Source organism: Gouania willdenowi, chromosome 6 (assembly GCF_900634775.1).
Source record: "Gouania willdenowi chromosome 6, fGouWil2.1, whole genome shotgun sequence".
Classification (NCBI taxonomy): Eukaryota; Metazoa; Chordata; class Actinopteri; order Blenniiformes; family Gobiesocidae; genus Gouania; species Gouania willdenowi.
This window is the reverse complement of record NC_041049.1, coordinates 51,608,168-51,634,094: the sequence shown is the minus strand read 5'-3', so window position 1 is coordinate 51,634,094 and position 25,927 is coordinate 51,608,168. Positions and strand designations below refer to the sequence as shown.

General features: G+C 37.7%; 1 protein-coding gene across 1 annotated transcript in view; it reads right to left on the bottom strand.

The window, feature by feature from the left end:
* Positions 1-25,927, bottom strand: part of tmtc2b (transmembrane O-mannosyltransferase targeting cadherins 2b) — a 99,533-nt gene that overhangs the window by 22,419 nt on the left and 51,187 nt on the right. The window contains exons 3-8 of the mRNA XM_028451168.1: positions 18,535-19,384; positions 14,872-14,986; positions 12,856-12,941; positions 11,249-11,433; positions 9,397-9,475; positions 5,684-5,805 (exon numbers count right to left, since the gene is read on the bottom strand). Coding sequence (XP_028306969.1) covers positions 5,684-5,805; positions 9,397-9,475; positions 11,249-11,433; positions 12,856-12,941; positions 14,872-14,986; positions 18,535-19,384 — 1,437 coding nt within the window. The remainder of the gene's footprint in view (positions 1-5,683; positions 5,806-9,396; positions 9,476-11,248; positions 11,434-12,855; positions 12,942-14,871; positions 14,987-18,534; positions 19,385-25,927) is intronic.

Below are 25,927 nucleotides of genomic sequence, written 5' to 3'. Positions count from 1 at the left end.
TAACATTTCACACCAAAAACTATTATTAACAGAATTCAGTAACATTCAAACATTTTCTTTTAACTTACGTTACTTTCCACTGTTTCCTTTTTAACCTGTATTAATGTGACAGCATCCATTAAAAAATAACTGCTTACAGGCTTGATTTTATGTTGCAGCAATGAATCATGCATTCTAAGGTCTGACGGACACTGTATTTTTAAGAATAATACATGTTAAAATGGAAGTCTGCTTTATGAAAAGAATAAATCGAGTCTTCCAAGCATTAGAGACATGCAGATATCTTAGACTAAATAAAAGTGGAAAACAAATATAATTTCAGTTCAGTAAAATTGTCTAATTACTGAAAACCATATCAATTTTCGAACAAAAACGTGTGGTTTCCACTGATGCCACATAAAAAAAGTTTATTTCACATTTAAAACAGCTGATAACATTCAAAAAGGATTCATAGTTCTTGCATAAAAGCCCCACGCCATTTTATAACAAACTACTAAGTTAAAAAAATGTTGTGTATTTAAATTACATTAATTTCAAGGCATTAGTGATAAAAAGTTATATCAATGCATGTGCAAGTGTGAACTTCTCCATCAACAACACCGACCACTGCATTGCTAGTACAACGTCACCTTTAGTGAAAAATCTATGTAATGCTGTCACCATGGCAAAATTAATTTGGTATTGAATTGAGATGCACTTAAGAGGTTTAGATGAGTTAGATTCATAGTGATTGTGGGACTAGGACATTTGATATGAATAACAATGCATGCAATCAAAAAGGCTTGATAGCTCTTAAATGGAAATACTATATTTTGTGATTTATATTCAGCGTTAAAAACGTCCTTATGGACTGTGATGGACAGGTATGCACAGCTCTTTGTACATTTTCTAAAGAGGCAATTCTTTGTTTAACGCATGACACCATGAAGAATGGGGCTGGAGATATCAGAATGAGAAATATACCCACTTTATATTCTAGTCAGCCCGTTGTGCAAGTAGTATATAGTCTGCTTTGTCACGCGCGTGCTGAGCTTATTCGCGCATGTCTCTCACCTCAAACCCCCCTGATAACATCAGACAAACCACAGATGTAGCTCTGTGGGCGTCAAATGAAGCCTGCATCGTATTAGCTGAGAAAATGAGCGGATGGCTGAATCCAATATCGCTGTTCCGATAAGTAGGAGTACACATCTTAGAATAGCAGGGTTTCTATAAGCACATTGGCCTCCCCCTAGGGTATATGTGGATGTGTGTGTGTGGGGGGGGGGTCAGCCCTTCAGCCCAGCAGCCCTGCAGGGAGTCAAGTCTTATCTCTGCGATTGACATCATCCATGTTTTGTCTTCCTCTCATCCACAAATTACGATAACTTCTCCCCTTCTGCAGCTGAGCCCCGCCTCACCATCAACCCATTCACCCTGCTTTGACCTTCCCGTCAAGCTCAATATTGCAGTGTCTCTAAATCTCCCATTGGGAGGTGAACCTGAAAACCCCCTAACAACATCTGAAGTGTGTTCATCATTCACAGTAAGGTAGGGATTACAGACTCAAGGGCAGATAGGAGACAACCACAAAAAAGTTGTGGTGCTCATGTTTTTCTATACTTAACTTGATTAACTTTGGTACACTTGCAGTTGATGTTGGTTCATTAATGTTTCCATTTGCATTGCTAAACTCTTATTTCATTACAGTCTTAAAGGTGCAGTCTGCAACTCTTGTAAAAGTGACTTTTTGTCATTTGCTAAAGCTTTCACTATGTAAGGACAGCTTTACATCAAACTAGTAGTTTGTGTGAAAAAAAACAGGCTCATTGAGTCCCCCCTGCTGCTCCTGCAGCCTTGGGAGATTACCAGAATGCACCGCGACCGAGCAAAAACAACCAATCAGAGCCAGGATTGTTTGATGTGCTGACAGCTGTTGCTCACAGGCCCCGCCCCTTTCCCCGAGCTAGAGCGTCGTCTTCTTTACAGTGTATGGTCGGGAGGAGTAGAAGGTAATTACTGCTGCTGATTTACATTATGTTTGATTTGTTACTGTTACACTAGAACTCTGTAGTGCATGTGTTGTTCATGTGAGCGCAGCAGCCTCCATGTGGCTGCTATAAGTGACACTGAGTTGTTGCTGCTGCTGAGGTGTGTGCACATTGAGAGAGAGAAGCACTGCTGTAATATTCTTTTAACAGAGCATGTTATATTACTGTGATGTTGCTGTCGGACAAACGTTGGCTTGTTAGCTCCTCTGAGGGAAGTTTGAAGGCAGGGCAAGAGAGCGGTGGGGAGGGAGGGGGAGAGAGGGATCTGAGAGTTGCAGACTGCATTTTTAACTCATTAGAGCACATAGAATGTAGTAAATGTGTATTGAATATCTCACCTGACTAGGCTGTACTTTGTGCAGCTTGCCCACAGGCTGTCCTGCTATGGCCAAACGGGGAAATATTGCTACGCGCAACCTGCTTAACTTTTAAGGTTCGTGACCTTTGCACTTTGTTGTTTATGATATAATCAGCCAAATATGAATGTGTTGGTAAAAGACTTTAGTATAAAGGGTACCTGTAGCGGAAATGTATCTAAAATAAAATGTGTTCAATGGATTGCCAATAGAGAGATTATGTGCACAATTATTTAAAAACGAATAAACATTTGAAGTACTTTTTTGCACGAGTTACCTTAAAATAAAATCCATGGGGAGCAGCCATTTTTGGCCGGATTTTAAGTGAAGTTGTGTCTTCCTGTGCAGCGTATACATGAGCTCATACAGGATTTTTCAGATTTTCTTTTTTTTTATTTAGGTTTTTGTGGTGCTGGACTGAAAGTAATTTAAAGAAGAAAAATCCACGAGATAAATGCGCGTCGCAGAGACACCAACACAGTTAAACACAAAGGCCCGACGTCACTACCGGCTTCTGATGTGAGCAAAACCAAGTCGCACAGACAAGACGGTTTATTTATGGCTGCGTTACAAGAACATACAACAAGCAAATAACCTGACGAAATCTCTACTATTATATCTTTGACGGAGCTTGAAATTAAAATTACCTACTGGTTCCCTTTAAGTAGAGCCAGGGTAACTATTCCGATCTGACAGAGGTACTCTACTGTACAGATAATAGTCAATGGAAATTGCCTTTCAAAGTACATTTCCAAAGAATTTCTGCATATTCAATACATTCCAACGGGATACAATAATTCCTCTACTAATCAGTGTGCAAAACATGCAACATAATAATCCACAAAAGACCATTACATAAAGTAAGTGTAAGAATATATTTAATTTCCATCATGGAAATGAGAAGAGACAGAGCCAGAAGGAGTCTCCACTTTCAGTGGAAATCCAGACATTGGTCTAAGCTTTCCATCACACTTATGTCCTTTCATTGATAGCCCAGAAGGGAGAGAGAAAAGAGTTGTGTTAGCTCGGTAGACAAGGCATCCACCCGTATTTGTCCTCCTGAGCAACTCACATAATATTCTGGTTTCACTTTAATCACAGGCAGGCCTTTGCAGCTGTAATCTATCTAGAGGACCCATAATGCCCTTACATGACCAGCTCAACTTTTAAACTTTAAAAATGTATTTGCAAACCCTTTATAAGGACCGAAATAATTAGGTGCTAATTGGTGCGTTGTTGGCTCAAATAATAATTTAAAACAACCTTAATTTCCAGATAATTTCTAATGGCCATAGCAGATGTTCTACATGCAGAATGGTGGATGATCAAAAGAAGAGAACACCGTAGTTTTTCATTGCTACCATAATAGTTTCTGCTGTATGCATCAAGAAGGTTATTTTCACTGATCATGGATAAAGATCAATTTTGCAACAAAATAGGAATGAATTGGGGTCTGTTTTTTTTTTTTTTTTTAAAAACACCAGTCATTCATTATTTTTCAAGGTAGAGCAGACTGTTTTTTCTGGTCCGGAGCCAGTTTTTGTCCAAATTTAAACCGCGGCACAAATTTAGAAAGAGCAACTCCTCCGTCTTACCAAAAAGGCTTTTTAAGTTCCTTTAGTTCCTTTGTGAAATACCCAAAAGCTAAATGCAAATAAATGCAGCTCATGTGCAACGTGTTGTAATGTGCTAACTGCATTCACCGAAATTAACCAGCCAGAACAACCTTGTAAATACAAAATGATAATTTAAAGAACATCCTCTGTGAGAAATATGGCACGCTGTTCTCGTTTAATCATCTTAAATGGTTTCTGGCCACAAATGTAGTTTTCTTGTCTTATTCTGTTTATTAACACAGTTCAGGAGAGACTTGGTAAGAAACTCCAGCAGCAAATGGAAAGAATAGATAATAAAAAGGACGAAAGTGCAAACAATTAAGAGAGTACTCAAAGACATTAGGAAGCACTAGGTTTTATTTTCTACTCTATTACCCTAAATTTTGTAAAGAAAACTCCCAAGGCTGTATGACTTTAAAAGCATCACAATCAGGACTGGCTCCATCCATGTAAATGCAAGCTGCTGGTGACGATTACCAACATTTTAAATAAATACATAGCGTAGGCCTCATAGATCAATAAATGAAAGATATTTCTTTTTCAAAAAACTGGAATATTAATTAAAAAAAAATATATAATATATCTGATATTCAAAGTGTAAAGTGTAAAACCACTTTTCCTGCTGAATACATATATGATTATGTATGAAGTAATGTAGTTTATTGATCCTAATCCCACTCTTCACATTTAGCCCAAGTATTAATTTTTAGCGTTTTTAGGGCAATTACATTTAACAGTAACACTTTAGTTTAGGGAACACCTATTAACCATTAATTAGTTACTTATTAGTATTAGTAACATATTGGCTCTTAATTCGTTATCATTAAGTACTTATTAATTGCCTTATTATACACTTAATGGCAGAGGGTTTGGGTTATTTCTAGGATTAACATTAATGTGAACCCGTTGAGATCATAATCATATACAACAGCTTCCTTACTTATTACTAATAAGTTGGCCCCTGCCAAGAAGCAGAGAAGAAGAAGAAAGAAGAAGAAGAAGAAGAAGAAAAAGAAAAGAAAGAAGAAGAAGAAGAAGAAGAAAGAAAAGAAGAAGAAGAAGAAGAAGAAGAAGAAGAAGAAGAAGAAGAGAAGAAAAGAAGAAGAAGAAGAGAAGAAAGAAGGAAAGAAGAAAGAAGAAGAAAGAAGAAGAGAAGAAGAACAGAAGAAGAAGAAGAAGAAGAGAAAGAAGAAGAAGAAGAAGAAGAGAAGCCCTCTGTGAGCATTGATTGACAGCTCCATGCTGAATTGTGCAGCATGGTGGGGGCAGGGCAGCTGTGACTGGGCGTGTCTTAACTACTCTAGGAGCAACACCCATAATCAAGGCATTTTTTAAATTTCCAGATCAGCAAAAAACCTGGGCGTGTACTGCCACTTTAAGAAGTGTTTTTACTTCATTCTGACTGTGATTGCTTGTGTTTCTTTGCCAGACCAGGACGACAGTAATTTGCTTATGGCGTCATAAAATATGGCGTCAGCATCTGCTGTTGTTTTGGTGCCATTTTCAATACATGAAAACACTGCAAATGTCACTTTGGCTGTGTTTTTGGGGGAACACTGGAATCAGTGGTGGATGAGAACAACTTTAGGATAAAATACAGTTACAGTTGGATACTGTTCATAATGTTACGTATTGATTTAAAGTAGCGATAGACAGTATCAGTTCAAAAGCAAATTCTTACGGTCATGGACAGGAGTTTGCCATAGGTGAGGTGAGCAGGAATGTGGTCCGGCTTGGCTCGAAGAGACTCCCTGTACCAGTGTTCAGCTTCAGTTAACTTGTTCAGTCTCATGTAGGCCTCTCCTGGAAATAGGAAAAAGAAGTTAAGACAATCGGTCCAACTTTTGGAGTTAAAAACATAACAGAGCTTCCTGCTGCCCTGAGGAACCAAATCCGATTCATTCAGTTTATTTTACTGCAAATTCTTATGAAATTAATCCAATAAATGTTTCAAGAACTCTCAAAGCTTCTCAAATCACTGACGTTTGGGACCTTTACTGATCCTCTCCCTCCCTGAACTGTCAGACATCATCTGATACCTCCCCACCTCGACTGCTAACACCTGAAACAACAATGACCTTTCTGTAATAGCATCAGCTAATCCTCTGATTATTACAAAATATGACAAGATCCACTGATAAAACATGGCTTAAATCAACATTATCAAGAATTTTAAAGGTAATGGTGTCTCGACTCTCGACTGATAGGAGCATATTTCAATCTACATCAAGCTGTAGGAAATGTTAAAGTTGTTTAAACAACAGGAGACAGATTGCAGCGATTACATTTACATTAAAGGGACTGAGATAAGCAGGCCAAACAGACCCAATTAGAATTGAAATCATTCAGAGATAAGAAAACACCTTGTTAGACATGGAATTACATTGTGATCTCATGATAAACTTCACATTCTGTGTTTTGACAAAACATATATATATATATATATATATATATATATATATATATATATATATATATATATATATATATATATATATATATATATATAATGTCTCTAAGGATGGACAAATGTTTGATTAGCAGCAAATAAAGATTAGCAAATTTGATATATATATGGGTTATTTATAAAATAAACAAAGAGAAGTTATTATCTTAATTATTGAAGTCAAAGGGGAAAACTACTCATGACTTGTTGATGGTTTAAAAACAGCCAGGATAGTTAAATTCCCTTTGCTGGCAGAAAAAACCAACATTCAGAATCAGAATCAGAAAATAACTGTATTAATCCTTGTGGGGTAATTAGAACGGCAAAGAGTGGCATATGAAAAAAAAACAACCACCACAACACTAATAATAATAATAATTATACACACACACAGAGAAAAGCAGAAGACTAAACAAAGAAAGAAATGTGCAATGAAAGACAAGGTGCAAAAATATTAAAAATAAACTCATCATAATGAATACAAATAAATAACAGTAAAATACATACAGTATGTAAACAGATGTTTTTTATTTTTTATTTTTTAAGGTCCATGGCAGGCCAGCTGCCAGATAAGTGGAAAAAAAAAGGGTGGGTATAAAAACGTGTGCAAAGTCACTCCACGCAATAATAAGGGGTGCAAACCCCAAGAAATCAGGACTGCGCGTCTTCTGTGCGTCACAATGCGCCCTCAATCCATTTAGCGTGTTTCTCACTGATGAATAAGTAAAACAGGCAGATCTCATAAAAGGCATACATTTTTTTTAATTATTTGTTTATTTAGTTTTTTACTTTAGTAAATGTTTGTGCAGCAGACAGAGAAATCCACCTGCTTCCTCAAATGTCATTTTGTGCTTCTGTGCACTCACGACTCCACATTGAACGATCAAAACTCTCATTTAAATAGGGCGGTCTCCACCACTTCTGCACGTGCGCTAATCATTGCTGCAATTTTAGTGAATTCCTCGCAGCAGGTGAGGAAAGTGCGTCACCAAAGAATTTAGGGACCCAACTGGTTTACCACCCTTTATTTCAGATCTTAGTGAATCCGCCCCTTATTGTTCAGATTAGCACAAACATCAACACGCAAACAGAAGCGACATAGAATCCAAGGAGCTGAGAAAAAGACAGCTCCTCGGGATGGAACGTTCTGGAGCAGGAGCAGCAGGGTGCAGATTACCACCCGGATCTGCCCCTGATGAAAGCTTCTGCTCCACGACGGCTGACAAACAGCACGAGAGCGTGACAGTAAGTGGAAATGAACAAAGATATAGAGCAAGTGTGCCAAGTGTGCAGATGAGTTGGGTAAAAGAATCAACAGAATGAACAGCCTTCTGGCTCATTGCCTTTAATACACACATACAGTGTCCACTTAACAGCGTCACTTCATCTCAGGAGCGACGTTAAAATGCATTTCTGTGAGATGAAAGAAAGATCCGGGGGCTACCAGGTTTGGATGACAAATGTGCCAGGTTTCAGAATAAGCGCATGCAACAATAGAGAAGAGAGAAGCCAAAAAAGGCGATGATGAAAGCAGCTGTTCTACATCTGCACCCTAACGAATGAATCGTGGGGTCTCATGGGTACTTAGGTGTTCTCTCTCAGTTAAAAAACATGCTTCTAATCCAGTTGCTTGCGTAAAAGCCTGTTTCAATGATTCTGTACCTCTGTATGGGGTGTGATGTGCTTTCAAATAACCAAGGCCACCATCTTCTCTGTCCTGGTTTAACCTCATAGCAATGGTTACACAAAGCTCCCAGTCAGCCTTTTCTTGGTTCTTTTATTTATGAACCTGAAGCTTATAGATAATTATAACATTCTGTGTCTTTTTTAAAACACTGTACTGTCCTTCTATAACCTAAACTTTATCTTACAGATGTCAAGCTAAGATTTAGCAGGCATTTGGATTATCCTGCACTGTTACAGCCAACGTTTCAACTCAAATGTTTTATGATGTGTTTGGAAGGACAAAGAAATGCTCACACGAACGAGTCTTTTTCAGTTTTTGTTCCAGGAACTTGGTTTTTGTTCCAGTTTTGTTCACTTCTAATGGCGGTTAAAGGACCGATGTAAACTGAGCTGTAAACACTGGCTGCTACAGTTGCAGTCAGCTCAAAATGCTTGTTAAAAAAAAACTGGTGCATTTTATCCAAAGGAAAACTGTTGTATAGTCTTAAGCAGCTCCTAACACCACATACGGTAACAAGACATCATGAACAAACAAAGGGCAAATGTCTCTTTTAGTGTTAGTTTGCCGCCAAAAACTCTGTCAAAGTGACTTCCCAACACATTTCTGGTGTTTTTATTGGACTGAAATTTGCACCAAAAACAATGGTGAATGTTAATTTTGTGGTTTACACAAATCCGGCCAATAATAAATGTCTTGCACAGAGTGAGGTGATATCATGGGGAATATCAGGAACAAACCAGTAAAAACACTTCCATGCATTCGTCTTTGGAACTTTTCCGACAATGTCAATAAGAGTGTTTACGGTCAATGACGTGACAACTAAATATTCTGTCCAACTGCATTTATTTTAGTATATACTGTATGTTAAAAAAATAAAACATTAAAAATAAATGTCACTTACTATGGTAAATTACTTCTGTAATTTATTCTGTTATTGAAAGTGTCAAAATATCATGTGGCAATGACTGCTGTTTTGAAATTTTTTTTTAAAATTACTCTTATTTTCTGCCCTATTTTAGTTATATTATAGTCTTGCATGAGATTTAAAAGTATTTCTATTTTAATTTTCATCATAATATTCATGCAAACCTTGCACGATGATGCTCATTTTATGAAATATTGAGGTGAAATCCTTATATGTCATTGACCCTTACAGTAGACATAAAAACCAACTTTCAAGAAACAATTTGAATCTTTTACATCTTTTTTTCAGTTCCACTCCGTTACCTCCCTTAAAACAGAAGCTAAAAATGGTTCTTACCCATCATGTTGTAGAGACTCTGTGGTGCAAACTGTCTCGGCATTTTTTGTGTTGCCTCTTGAAAGACGGAGAGGGCTTCCTGTGAATGCAACAAATGGAAAAAAAAAAGAAGGTGGGGGTTGTTTGCATTAGTGAGCAGAGGGACCTCGCCAAAGAACCCAACTCTTGGCTAACTCGCCATTATCCCCTTGAAACTGAGGCCCTGACAATGTGAATACACAGCGTGGAATTGGGGGTCGTGAGGAGGCTGGTTCAAACAGAGCTGGACACAAAGAGTCTCTCCTCAACGTCTCGGCTGTTAGGACAACGAGTGCACAGTCGCTTATGAACACTAGCATGACTACTGCGCAGGTTCAGATCCTCGGGCTTTCATTGTTAGAAGGGCTTCACAGATCTTTACTGCAGTAGCAAATGATGTGGTCAAAAGAAGTGAGACTGCTTTGTTTCTTCTGGAACAATTTATCACAGCCTTTTTCAAATCTGCAGTATCTGCTTTAAGCCTGATTGAATCAGTTACAATAGTGCTTACAGTATAGTAAGAAAAAGAATGCAGTAATGAATAGCTCAGCATTGTTGGTCTTTAGAGGCATGAGGAGTTTATTTTGTCAGAAACAGACTAAAAATATTCATACTTACACTATGTTGCACAACAGAAGCTGTTTTTGAGATGTCCATGTCAATGTTAACAATCTCTTTGTGTTCCCAGAATGCATTTAGGTCTACTGATGGCTTTTTTTTCCTCGCTCATTGAGGTTTTAAAATAGTTCAGCATTCACTATACAAAGAAAACTGATCCTGGAAAGGTTTGTAGAACAAAACAATGCAGATATTTTATATCAGGGGTGTCAAACTCATTTTATTTGAGGGGCCAAATACGAATCTCATGTGGGCCGCAGAGGTGGGGAATTGGAAAATTTTCGAATTCTTTGTATTGCCATGTATAAATGGCATAAAGGTATGTGGAGTATATAAAGCACCGACAATATCCAAGCAATAGGTCACAGGTAGTGACTTTATTTATATTGAGTAGGATTTTGGAAAAATATGTTTTCTTTCAACAATTTGATACAAGCATGGGAAAATTACCGACCCCTGCAAATATTTTGCAGTTTCACTGAATTTGTGACAAATTCAATTAAACACTTGAATAATTGTTAAGTTCTACTTTCAAATAAAATGCAATCAATCAATCAATCAAAATGCATTGTTTTGCAAGGATGCCAATATTTATGTTTGGATATGATAGTGATTTAAAGTTGCTCCTAATTTTTGCTTAATTTCAATACATAATTCCCATGAAAAGTTTCCATTTTTTTTTTATATTGTCAAAATTCCCAAGCTTAAGTTCCCGTGGAAATTTTACGCCCCTTTGCAACTCCACTGAGATATCCACTACTAAATTATTTGGTAATTTATACCTGTTTTTACATTCCCCTGCAGTCCGATTTGGAGGTTTTAAAGGGCTAGATTTGGCGCCCGGGCCTTGAGTTTTTTTTTTGCTACCTATTATTGTCTACTGACATGGAGGAGTATCTGATAGAAATGCAATGCAGTAGCACCACAAAAGACATTGACATTGTTGCAGTAAATGTAATGAAATGTGGAAATTGGAGGATTTCAAACTACACTCTAGTGTGTCATACGTTGAAAAACACTGATCAATGAAACAATGGATTAGACTAATTTAAGAATCAATCTGAAGTCTAAACCATTACCATAATAACAGCCACAAGTACTGAGTGCTGATGAATAAGATAAATCCAAGTCCAAGAATTAACTTGTGTTTTACATGCTCTCAAACAGCTGTTCCTGTAATATCCCAGTTGTATTAGTGTGTGGTTTGCGGTGTTACCTCCTGATGTCCCTGCTCATGGAGAAGCTTGCCCAGGTTGTACAGGCAGCTGGCGACGGAGCTCTTGTGGGCATGTGGATCCTTCAGATTCTCGTCTGGGATGTCGGAACACGTGAGGAATGTCCGCTTGGCCTCATCTAATCGTCCCTGATTCATTAAAATGATTCCTGTGTTCAAATAGGCCGCTGTAGAAAGAGGTTTGAACAAAAGATTATTAAAATTCTCCAAACCTTTCCTTGATGATTATCAGATAATTTTTTTCATTTAAGCTTAAATTTGGCCTGTAAACACGTTGAAATAGATTCCAACAGTATGCAGATGGTACCTTTAACCTTTCCTCATATTTAAGCCTTTCATGTCCAACCATCCACATGGGATCAAATGGTATTTATTGTTTTTTTGTTAGGGGGCTTTAATTGGCTCAATGAATACAAGAATGAGTTGGTGTCACAAAGCCAAAGGTAACATAAAGTGCATCATTTATTCAAATGTGAATTTTAATTTTGGGTTTGACAATAAGCTGCTATTGAGCTTTACAGTGTCTTTGTCATTAGCACGGACCCTTGGGACACTTGTCTAACTTTTATTCACCAGTTGTGAAATATACTATCAATAATCGATATGTAGCTGGAGAGTAATTGGTCTCTGTGGAGCTTTTTTTTTTCTCTGAACAACTCCTAATCAAATCTGCCTGTGGGAATAAATTAACATGATAAAGCAGATCAAAATGAATGACTTTTAAAGAGCGCCTTGACATCTATTGACTCCTTTTTGCATTGTTTTGTTTTGTGACGTGTCGGCGAGGCTTTGTGTTCGACACATCTGAATGTTTATCTTTAGTATGGATTAAAAGAAAAACCAAAAGAAAAGGATAAAACTGCAAGAAATTGAATGAATATTGTCTCATTAAATATACCTATAAATTTGAAATAAAAATAATGAAGAAATAATGACTTATTTTGCACTGATTTCCTCCCACGTAGAAAGGGATCCAAGATGTAATCTGGGAAACTCATAACTGTCACATTCTGGCTCCAGCTTCAAAAACAGGCTTAGGATAATGAATTAAGAAAAAACGTCATTGCTTATCGCAGGTTGGGTAATTGCATTTGGAATGGGAAATGTCTTACCTAAGCAAGATCACGAATAAGGTGTTAAATTAATGTATCTATGTATCTGTCATTAGCAGACGCCTGGAACAATGGGGAGCTCATTTCCTGCATACTCAGAAAACGTTGTGAGTGCTCTGCATTAATGAGGCAAAACAGACGGAATATGTTGGTGTATTAAAAATGGAACAAGTGTCGAGTTTAGAAAAGACTGAATGTAGCAAACACGGGGACGGGAAGAGACGAGACTATTGGTGGCCTGGATTCATAATACATGACATCAGGCATTTGCTTGATGTGTTGACATAACTGGGCTCGGAAAAGGCAGCTGCACAGCTGTGCTGCCGAATGTTTCATTCAGCTGTATAACCAGTGCCCTTTGCCACCTTTTCTTTTCCCTTCACATAACCACAGCCTGTGTTCACTGTTGCCTGGACACAGCACAGCCACAACCACAATAGCTGGAGAACGTCAATATAAAAGAAGAGCTGTACTTACAGGCCAGAGTTGGACGGCTCCCAATAGCCAGTTTATAGAAGTGAAGGGCCTCTGAGAACTTGTTGCTCTCCTGTAGCAGCAAACCACTGGAATGGATAAAATAACAGAACATTTTTTTTTTTAGGGGGGGTTATAAAACTTAAAAGAAGAGGTGTTTCAAGGCATCCAATGGGACTCATGCATGCAGACGATAAGAAGATCTCACAAACACTGGAACACTGAGCACTGGCTGATGTATTGTAGTCTCCCCTCAGAATAAAACAGCATCATTAATAATGCTGTCAGAATTCACTTTGGGGATTAGAAGACAAGACAGCACTTCCTCTGACACAACAGCAATGATCAGAATGCACGTGTAGAAACAGCACTCTCCACAGTGTTTATACACAGATTAGGTACTTTATATCTGCTGGCTCACTCCATGTCATTTCAACAAAACATCCCACGCACTTCGGTCTAAAAAAAACTCAGATATTTTACCCGGTCGTCTCCGGACCGTGCCGTGGTAGCGGGGAGACTGGGGCGTGGAGGGCCCACGAGTGCACGCATGAAAGCTGAACAGGTGGAGCTGGAGAACGGGGAACATCCAGCTGGTTTACGGGAGAAGAGAGGAGCGGTCAGGTCGTTCTCTTCTTCTTTTTCGTCTGGGTGCGCTGAACGGGCTGTGACGGCGGAGCTGAAAGCTGGGCCACATGCGATTTGTTTTGGCCCACTACCCATATTTGAAATTGTTTGTTTGTTTTATTTATATATAAAAATGTATGCAGTACAATACAGGCCTCCACCGCAATTCATTTTTGGCCCTTCAGTGAAAATAATTTGGGCACCACTGCTTTTTACTATAAATTAAAACACGTGCAGTTATGGGCCAATAAAAATACTAAATACTATTTTTTTCAGATTACAACAGATTGTCACCCAAGAACCAATACATAGAATACATATCTGACTAATCATTAGTGATTTGAACAGTCTATGGACATAGCTCAAAGCTGATAATATTACAGGGAGCTGAGGCATACAGTAGGCCACGCTGTTTACTGAAGGCCCAAACATGTTCCAGCCCGAAACCCTGACAAACATTTTCCAGTTTTCAGGAGCTGGCATGTCCTTCAGAGAGGATGTATAGCAGATATTTTTGTATATCCTGAGAGAGTAGGTGGAGCTTTATAACTGTTTTAAATTTCAGTTTCCTATGTGGTGCAGTTCCTGAGATATTGGAAGAAAAATAAGGAGGCGCAAAAATCGACACATACCCCCCTCACTAAGTTGGCCATATCTGAAAAAGTATTCATCCAATCAAACAGAAAATGTACAGTTTGGCTATTGAATGACCACAAAATAATTGGTAAAAATTAGATTTTTTTTCTGCTTTGAAAGTAGGGGTGGGAACCTCTGGGTACGTCACGATGCGATATGCGATTCAAAGCTCAAAATAACGATTATCTCACAATATGGCGACACTGCGTTTATCGATATATTGGTCAGAAATCAATCTACGATAATCTATAACATAACAAGATAAATAAAGATTAAGTGAAAAAAGACAATTTTTATTTTATATCTCTGAAACACAATAAATTGAAAAGGCGTCCGATGAACAGTGACACTATTTTAGTGCAACATTTCTGTAAATAAGTGTCAACACACCAATGTTAACTAATAAGTATCTCCAATAGTGCTTTTTATAAACAAAAAATAGGGTCTTTCTTACCAGTGACACCATTATAGTGCAATATTCCAGTAAACAATATATTGGTTGCTTCACCAAACAGTGACAAGATTTCCGTGAAGACCTACCTGCACATTTTAGTGAAAAAGCAGAAAAGGTTTTGAAAAAATTAAATAATAATAATAATTAGGGAAAAAAAAAAAAAACGATACTTAGCGCGAGCATATCAATAAAATATCGCGATATATCGCCGTACCGAGATACTGTGACATTCCTATTTGAAAGCATAACATAAACCAGTAGGAAACACATTTGTTTGTAAATAAAGTTAGAGACAAACTCACAGGTTATACAGCATGTCTGCCATGTTGCTGCGGTAATAAAGGGCATTTCTGTAAGCTTGTTCAGCCTTCTCCATCTTCCCCTGGCTTTTTAGGACATTTCCGAGGTTGCCCCATGCTGGTGGATCACAAAAAGACAAAGTCAGAAAAAAGTTGGAAAAAAAAAAACCCTACATTTGTAGCAGCACACTCAAACACAACCATTGATAACTCTTTCTTTTTAGTAATTCAGGCTTTGTGCCGCTGCAGGTTTGGAGCTTTTGTGCCCTAGTGTACGTTTCCTGCTCCAGCTGGAACCTACCGGAACAGCATAAGAAGAGAGTGAGGAGGCACGCTGGGGAGCTTTGTGCATAACCACTAGACCTTCTAATGTGAATGCTTAAAAAAGACCACCACAGTGCTTTTGTATAGCTAATGGCATTAGAGTTTAACGGCACGGTGCAGACAGGTGTAATAAATAATGAGTTTTAGTACATTTTGTGCTGAGACTGATGACTGTAAGAACAAAGATTAGATGGATTAGAATTTACTGCTAATTTGGTTAAAAATAATCAAATTAAAACCCTTAAATGTACACACTTACACCAAAATAGAATGTGTGCGTGTGTGTGTATGTGTGTGCGTGCGTGTGTGTGTGTGTGTGTGTGTAGCCCTTTACTTCATCATGAGAAAGTGCAAAACAATGTGCTGCAAACATTCTACATATATCAGATTTAGACTAATCATTTCTTTGGAAGTGTGAGTAAATCTGTCAAAATTCACTTGCTTGTATTACTCCCTTTGTTCTGCATGTTCTTGCTATAAGCCCCTTAATCAAGTGATGGAAAGTCTGGATTTAGGAATGAACAAGGTTCTGTTAAATAGCAGATTTCAATAATGAGATAATTTAAAATTCCTCAAGAAACGATAAGTGCACATGGATTTAAATCTTTTGTAAATGGCATCATTTGGTTGCCTTAAAAGGGCGTCTTTAGTTCCCCAAAACATCGAGCGATCCTGCATTCGACAGAACGTTAGCATCGTTAGCTCTTATGTTTAAATGTCTCTGAAGAAGCCCAAACCCTATACCTACTTCCTCAGACAATATAAAGGAGAGTGTTGGTATATCACTTCTATCCAGCAGCTGACAGAACACAACCGTAATAAACTACTGAAGTGAACTGAAAAGTACAATTATTTTTTATTGGCTTTGAGGTTTTTTTCAGGGTCTTCTAATGCAGTGTTTCCCAACCAGGGGTACACGTACCCCTAGGGGTACGTGAGCACATAGCAGGGGGTACGTAGAAAAATTAGGAATTTAATTCCAAGATAATAAAAACCTTCTCAGTCATTTCATAAGTCCTTCAATAAAATGGTACGTGTGCGCTGACTTGTTTTTAAAGTTTAAATGCCTGTTTAAAGGGGACATATTCAAAGAAGCTCCTTTTGTTGTAAATGTCATAAAAGTTATAACACAGGCAGGTTCATTATTTGATTTTTATTATTTATTTATTGATAATACTTATTGTTTCTATTTATTCTTATTTTTTTCTAATTTCAACTTTATTATTTTTATAATAACAATGTAATCATAATACATCAGTATTAATCATACAGTATTAATAATACAAACGTTTACTATAATATTATTTCTTATATTTATCATTTTTATTGTCTTGAAGGCAGCATAATTTTATGTTTAATTTGAGTTAAATAAGAAGATAATGCCTCAATATTAATTGTTCAATTTAAGAAGATGAAATAAAATGACTTGCATTGAATATTCAGTTGTGCTATGTTCTACCTTTGGAGAATCATGAACACGTATGAGTCAGGGGGTACTCGTGGTATGACCAAAAGGCTCAAGGGGTACACAAGACAAGAAAGGTTGGGAACCACTGTTCTAATGTATAGATTTTTATTTATTCTATCCAATTGTAGAATATTTTTCTATTACTAGTTAAACGAGTGGTTATTTTCCACCTAAAAATATAGTTTTTGTTATTATTTGACTAATTTGTTATTTTTCAGGTTCTTCTCATTCATTTTTTTTTATTGACTATTGTTCTCTGTTTGAGGAGTATGACTTGATGAAGCCTTTTCTAACACTCCATACTACATATTAAGTAAGTGTGTATGATTCATGTTGATATTATTTGATTGATATTGGCATCGGCCAATACTCAGTGGCAATAATGGTATTGTATCGGAAGTGAAAAAGTTGGGAGACCCCTATTATAAAGAAAGGCTTTTAATCAATTTTGGTTTTTATGTTTACTCTGTTTACCTCATGTACTTTATGTTATTTAATGTGCCATATATTAACAAGCATTTCTCACTCATAAATGCACTATAAAATAAGCAGCGTTACTTTAGTGATATACTTTTAGTCCTGACAATTTTACCAAATGTAAATTTCCACGAGTGCTCACTGTAAATACAAACTGTTTAAATTACAATTTAAGCATTTTTCAATCAGTTGCAAACTTGCAGTCGTGCTTTCAGCTATAATTGCTCGTGTTGCAGATAATAACATTCTCTGCTCTCTCTGCTTTCAGAGTAAATACCAAGAAAAACTATATGTGCTGACCGTTGCAGTTCACTCAAATTTGATATTAGGATTACTGAACAGGAGTTGGGGACGTGGCTGTAAATGTGCTCGGCTGACTTTCTGCCAACACAAACAACTGCCATGCTTCAGTTCCACTGTAGTGTTTGAGGGGAAATTAGCTAACACAACGCGTCCTCCTGCTGCCCTGCCAGGCCTGGCCTGTTTTTTCTCTTCCCAGCAGCTTTTAAAACTTTGAACAGGGCTCTGGAGCTGATGACCTTGAGTGCTAAAGCTGTGGAACATTTTATCTCATATCAAAGGTGTCAAAAAGTGAGGGTGGGGGTGTCCTTCAAAGTGAGTCGGTGCATGTTGGCATCAAAACACGTGTGGGATCTCAGCTACAACTCAGTGAGAAAATGTGAAGCTGTTTTGTTTTTTACTTTTGAAATATTACGTTTAACTTTAAAAGGTCAATAAAAGATTTTTCTATTCTATTCATACCCAGAGTAAGTAAGAAAATATGCCATTTTTTTTGGTTTTATTTACTTGCAAAAAATATCATGAGACTATTATCATCTATCTTATCGTATCTAGTGCTGCTGCTATTAGACAAAATAGTCGTCGTACTTAAAAAACATTAAACATTTAGGTTGATTCTGAAGTGAAGGTTAAGGGGAAAATTCTCACAGGATATTATGGGCTCTATATAACTACACCAGTTGGCTAAATAACTAAATAAAATGTGGCGAAAAAAAAACATCCCACTTTGTAATTTTTTTGTTGTTTAAGTTAATTAATTATATTGTTTACATGGGTCATGGTGCAGGAGACATGTCATGTTTTGGCCCTTGAGTTGTATTCAATATAAAATGGACAACAACAAAATAAGCTCTTGACTTTTTCAATTAGTCGCATGGATTAGTTGTTAGAAAATTGGTCTTTAATTTTTTTTACATGTTACAATTTATATAATACTGAAGTTGCAATTAATGACACTTAAAAAACAAATCTATCACTGATCACAAAAACACTTGTTTTTGCAATTCACACATTCAAACTAAAACTGTGTATGAAAGTATCTGAGGACTGTTGCATCCTTAATGTGAGTGTATAGAGTATAGGATGCATGGTCTTACCTTTAGCAGGATTGACATAAATCCCTGATTGATACAGCATCTCTTCATTCTGCCAGTCCTGATTCCGTAAAACAGTCTTGATGCCAAAAAGTAGAAGCACAGCTGCACTGAGGTACAGTAAAACCGTCCTGGACGACTGCCGCCGCATCCTGATGTACAGCGACCTCATACCCACAGCAACAAGCAGGCAAAAGCCCATGCTGGGGATGTAAAGCACTCTCTCAGCTATAACAAACCCCACGTAGAAAAACAAGTTTGTGGCTGGTAGAAAAGGGATGGCCAACAGGCCTAAAGAAAACACCACCACATTCTCTGTCGTGGGCAGTTGAGTTCTGTTGTCGTAGGGCTTTTTGGTTCCATTCTGAGTACCGTTACTGTGAGTATCTATGGGTAAGTTGTTCATGTGCTCATCTTCATTGTGATGGTAGCTGTGTCCATTGCTGTTTCCATTTCTCCCATTTGTGTAATGATGTGATTTCCCATTGGTCTCCTTATGCTTGGTCATCTGTTTGTTTGTTCTCAGACTGAACCACGCCAACAACATCAGTCCAAGGTAGAAACCGACTGTGGGAAAATTCCTTAAGTTAGCAAAAGTCCGGATCAAAGGCAAGGCATCCATTGACCAATCAAAGCTGAGGGTGTCCGGGCACAGGAGGAGCCAAAAGTTCATTGCAGGCAGGTGAAAAAAGGTTAGGGTCCTGGTAAGAAACGAGGGGGAGTCTGCCGCTGGGTTGTCAGAGTTGGAGAAGTTTGGTGGTTTGTTGCCCATCCAGTAAAAGCGGCAAGCCAACAGGATGACACCCCAGGCTGCCAGGAAAAAGACATTCAGCAGCAAGGGGATGTTCTGTCTCTGAAAGGCGAAAAAGAAGAAGAAAAGCTCAATTCACTGCAAGAGAAAAAAAACACTCCACATTCTGCCAAACCTGCTTCCTGAATGTGTGTGATATTTATGAGTCGAGGTTTGTAAAATGAATCACATCCAAAGGAAAATACTAAAAATGAATCAATAAAACTATCTTTGACAAAGAAATGATTTTTACATGGCCACAAAAGTTACTTATTCATACAGCTTTTTCTGAGCCACAAACTTGAAAAGTGCAACAGGAAGGTAAAAATAGAATACAACCTGAACTTTTTAAAAATTGACGTTAAAATATTAAAACTTAAAAATGCAATTTGTGTAATTCTGATAAGTAGCAAATAATCTAGCAAAACCAGCTTTAACAACCATTGAATAATCTTTAATATGTGTATTTTATGTCAGCCATTACAAAATGTATAAAAATCTAAAAGAAAAACATAGAGATTTTGATATTTTAGATAAATATGAATAACGTATGAACAATATTATTAGTGTCTTTAATTGAAAACAAATTTCCTTTAGATCCCATCACAGCACAGAGACTGCTTTAGTAAAAGAAACCAATGATCTCCTCTTAGCCTCAGACAGAGGGTTGGTCTGAGTTCTGGTGCTCTTAGAGCTCAGTGCAGCTTTCAATACAGTGGATCATCATTTATTGCTGCAGAGACTGAAAAGTGTTTTTGGGATTAAAGAAACAGCTCTTTGTTGTTCATGTTAATAATCTCTCCTCAGCGCACGCCAGAGTTAATCATGGAGTTCCACAAGGTTCAGTTTTAGGACCAATACTCTTTACATTATACATGCTTCCACTAGGTAACGTTATCAGAAAACATAATATAAATTTCCATTGCTATGCGGATGATACACAGCTTTATCTCTCAATGAAATCAGATGAAACTCATAAGTTATTAAAACTCCAGGCTTGTCTTAAAGACGTCACATCCTGGATATGCTGTAACTTTCTCCTTCTTAACCAGGATAAAACCAAAGTGATTTTATTTGATCCAAAACACCTCAGAGAGAAATTATCAGAGCAAATAGTGTCTCTGGATGACATTACTCTGTCACCCAGCACCACAGTAAAAAAACTTGGGTGTTATCTCTGATACTGACTTATCCTTTAACTGACTTATCTGACTCACCCTTTAACTCATCAAATCTCAAGGACAGCCTTCTCCCACCTCCGTAATATCTTTAAAATCAGAAATATCTTGGCCCAGAGTGATGCTGAAAAATTAATCCATGCATTTGTTACATCTAGACTAGATTATTGTAACTCCCTACTGTCAGGATGTCCTAGTAACTCACTAAAAAGTCTCCAGTAAATTCAGAATGCTGCAGCTAGAATACTAACAGGTAGTAAAAGGAGAGAGCATATTTCTCCAGTATTGGCTTCCTGTAAAATCTAGAATAGAGTTTAAAATCCTCCTGTTAGCTCTACATGATAAAGCTCCTGTGTATCTTAGAGACTTGGTAGTGCCCTATCGTCCGGGCAGAACACTCCGTTCTCAGTTTGTTGGTGTTCTGCAAGTTCCTAAAGTGTCTAGAAGTAGAACAGGAGGCAGAGCATTCAGCTACCAGACCTTTGGAACCAGCTCCTAGTCTTAGTATGGGAGACTGCTACCCTCTTCACCTTTAAGGCTAAACTCAAAACCTACTTATTTTCTGAAGCGTATACCGTATAATAGCGTTAACCTAACCACTAGGAACAAAGCCTTAATTCTAAAAATAGGAGCTAAAAATGAAGATTATATAGTAGAACACCAACATTATATTCAAACACAATCCACACATAGCTCTAATGGGTTGCTATGGGTGATACAGTAGCCCATTAAGATGCAGTTGTGCTGGGTTGTAGCCAACCCTCCACTTCTGAACCTCGTTGTATACCCATCACACTGCTCACACACCATTTACACTAATGTCCACCCCATATTCATTCTCACTCCACTGTATTCCTGTATCATGTTTTTCTGCAGTCAGTGCCTTCTCCTCGTCCTTCTCTCTCTTTTTTGTTTCAGGTGTCTTGAAGCTGGAGTTGACAGTTCCTGATCTGTGGTTCACGGCTCAACCAGTCTGGGACCTAACCAGTCGAAGCAGATGGCTGCCACCGCTGAACCTGGTTCTGCTGGAGACTTCCTCCTGTTAAAAGGGAGTCATCTCTTCCCACTGTTGCTAAATTCTTGTTTATGTGGATCTTGTTAGGTTTGTCTTTCTTATTATGAATTTTATATTTTGATAGCGCTTTGAGATGACTTTGCTGTAATTTGCGCTATATAAATAAAGTTGAATTGAATTTAATTGAATTTCATACAGTAGTGGTAACACTTTCTCTAATTCACAGGATGTCATCTCCACTGCAGCTACAAAGCCTTAAAGGATTTCCCATGTCTCCTTTGTGATCATAAACATGACCCTCAGATTGCTTTGGGGGAGAACTATTGATTTCCAAGCCTGTTGGAAGTCATTTACAGACTGTACCCCGCAGGCAAGGCTTTATAACCCCTAGAGACAACGGTTGTCTGCTAATAATCCCTGAGCAAGGAGCTGCTGTCCAACACCTCAAAGAGAACAAGATAGAATGGAAACAATGGCCATTAATTTGCCAAACCAAAGAGAAACTGTGAAGAGGTTAAAAAAACAACAACAACAATACGCCAACCTGCAAAACCTAGAATTATACTGCTCATGTACAGGGTGAGAATCTAAACAGCCCAAAGGTGAAATCATTTGACAGTTTACAGTATATGAAGCTTGGTGAAAAACACCTGACAAACACCTGTTTGGCTAATCTGTGAATATTAATGCAACACTGAAACTCTTCAATTGGTTGGTAACAAAAGGGCACAGTTACAAACCAAGTGTTATTTACTACTTCATTTAGTCAACAATAAAGGAGAAAAAAGCACAAAACTTAGATTGTGAAATTGCATGTGGACGATAGCTCTCCGGAACTTAAAGCTGCAGGATTTTTTTTAAAAAATCAGATAAAGACATACTGTAGTGTAGGCCTCATAAATCAATAAATCAAAGCTAAAAACAAAAGGTATGAAAAGTTTAAATTGCTGCGCCAAAGTTCATTTTCTTCTCCACTGTAAACAAATTTCGTGCATTGCATTTTGGGATGTGGACTCCCATAAACAGACACATAGAAGTGTTTTTCTTTCATTCTTACTGTGATTTCTTGTGTTTCTTTGACAATCAATTGGAGGACAGTGATCGCTTAACACAATTATTGTTCTAGTTTGTCCCCGGTATTCCCTGTGACATCATCTCACTCTGCACGACATTCGATCCAGCCGGATTCGGATCTTTCCTCGTAAACCTGAAAAATAAACATCTGCCATTGTTTTGCCGCAGCTTTCAGTTTGGGAAAATGCCAAAAATGTGATGGGAAGTCACCTTGGAATTAACTTGTCTAGGTCAAACACAAGACATCACGGTAAGAATGAATTAAAAACACTTCTATGCATCCGTCTACAGGACTGCAACACACAAAACTTTTCACAACAATGTCAATAGTGTTCATGGTCGAGATCAAAACAAACTTTTAAGTCACAATTTCAACCTTTTTTGCATAAATAATCATCTCTTTATTCACCAATGACACCTACATTATGTCTTTACCTGATGAAACAGTTTCGTCTCCAGAAGCTTTAAAGGTGCTCGAACTATTGGTAGGTAAACAGCTTTATGGGATCATAAATGAATGTCCTTGTTCAGTCATCTAAAAATACAATGAGCCGCTCCCGTATACATGGAAGGTCAAAGCACTGAGGACACCTCTGAGACCAGGAATGATCACTTTAATCTAAAATCTCTCTGGCTGCTTTTTAATCACAGCACACAAGCAGACTCTTCAGAGTGATGAGGTAAACTGAACAGTTTCAGAGGCCCTGGTGTAACACTTTGTGCAGACATTGCTAAAGAGATCAGCCGAGCAGTGATAATACATTTAATTGCTACTTTAGGGAGATCCATTTTTGATTTATGAGGTTCTTTGACTGATTCTCAAGACTAGTCTCTTGTCTAAGCACAAGCTTATGAAATACTCCTCACATTTTACAGGAAGTACTCTTGAGATGCTGAGAAAAATGCTTTGTGTTTTTTGGAGATCATTACAGTTGTAAATGTTGGTGCCATATTTCTAAGCAGGCAACTCCCTAATCACCAATGAGTATGTTTTTTATTGTTGTTTATCTTTTCTTTTTTGGAAAAGTCTTGATTGGGTTCATTATTTCAGCTCCTGCTGCGTAAATCTTTCCAGACGTGTTGGTTTGTGTGTTTTTTTGTTAGTGTGTGTGTATGTGTGTGTGTAGCCGTGCTTGAAACTGCTCCCACACACACACACACACACACACACACACACACACACACACACACACACACACACACACACACACACACACACACACACACACACACACACACACACACACACACACACACAATCATACCTGGCTCCCTTGCAAAAAGATATGTCATTCTGACCCTTCCCAGATGCAGAGTACTCTCATATACCACAGAACCACAAGCACATGTCAGAGCTGCTGACTGACTTGGCTTTAGGTTTAGGTTTAGGGTTAGCTGTGTGTGTGTGCTTCAGGGTTCTTGGGAAGATTTTGTGCTGCATCAAAAGTGCAAAAAAAAAAGCTTTTATTATAACTTCTGTACAGATTTGTAAGGTCTGGGCTAAATTGTAGGGATGTCCGATAAAACTTTTTTACTTCCAATATGATACTGAAATTGCAGCGTTGCGTATCGGCCGATACCGATATTGATCCGATACAATATCACCACAAATCATACATGCAGGAGAGCTTATATCGACAATTTTAGATGCAGTCCGATAAAATCCGATATTCATTTTCTGGCTGATATCGGACCGATATCCGACATCAATATTGGATCGAGACACTCCTACTAAATTGACAAAGAAAAATCATGATAATGAAAAATATAAGAGCCCGACCGATCAATCGGTGCAAGAAGTGCACTAGAAAATTGTTAACAGTTGTTTTTTGCTTTTGGCTTTTTTGATTTATCCATATTTATAATTTTTGTTCATACACAGAATACATCCTGTGTATATAAGTGTTCTAACTATCGTCCAATATATTGGTTATCTGAAGATACATCGGATATTGGCTTTTTAAAACAACAAAGACGTATCAATATCGGCATCTGCCCTAAAAATCTCATATCGGTTGGGCTCTCGAATGAACTATAATGGCAAATCAGAAAGTGTGTCAATCATATTTGACACCTCTTGCTAAGATGTATATCTTAGTCATGAAATAAATAAATTACTATCCATCCAACAGCTTTATGTGTTTTACTTTGATCAGCAGCATGCTAGCTTTGTGACTTTTAGCTAATAATCCAGTGTTGGCAATGCCGAGTGCTTGGAATAAAGGAGTACGTGCCTTTTTCTTTGTTGTCTGAAACAAATAAGGCTTGAAGGCACAAGTATGTGAATGAAAATGCCCTAAGAGAATTGATGCAACATAGACAAATTACAATCTCTGTTTATGCCTTTGCTTGTTTCTCCCTTCTCGAGAACAAATTAGAGTACAAATTTAGGTGTAAATGGAAGTATATTGGGATAAATAAAGGTGAAGTAGCACAGAAAGAAATGGAATGAATTAGTGTAGGCACCACTGGAGTAACAAGCCCATCAAACAGCAAATTCAGGACTCAGTCTGAATCCACTCCAGTGAGCATCTGAGTAAAAAACAGTGAATGAAGTGACATGTCTGATCTGATGTCCTCTCAATCATTACTCAGATCAATTGTCTGCAGAGAGCCTTTCATCAACATTCTGCCTCCCATTGATACCCTTGTAATGGAAGTAAAAATGAGCTCAGGCTGCAAAATCAGACTGCATTACCAGCTTCAAAGCTTTCACACTCCTGTTCACAAAAACGTTGAATTTGGTAAAAACACCAAGCTCCTTTGGGAGACTTTCTAAATCCCTGTTCAGCTACAATGAATGACAGGTATGGGCTGCTTGCACCATTTCATCCTGATGGTTGGATCAGCTTATCAAGCCTGTGGTTTGTTTTCCAGGGATTCTTTATCTATCGCTTTTTCCTTATCAGCTGTAGCTGCTTTCATGCTTTTCTGCGAGAGAGTGAAGAACCTTGAGGTGTAAAACTTCATTGTTAACAAGTTTAACAATGGTTTGTAAAATGCCTACAGCTGGCTCTTGATAAAAATGTAAGTTTTTTCCATAGAAAGAGGATTACTGTGCAGTCTTTCATGGATTTAAACCATTTGTTTTTGCTAATTTTAGCGAATCAGAAATAGTACACATTTACTGGTTTAACAAAAGCTCTTTTGGTATCAGTTTACTGGGAAATCAAGTGGTTTGTTTTAAATAAATATTGTGCATTATCTAACATGGTATCTATTTATGTTCATATATACTGTATAATACAGTTTAAAGTTACAACAGTAAACACTGACGATCAAGGTTCAGTCCAACATAAGAGTGCCAAAAAACAGAACAAAAACAACCCTGCATTAGAA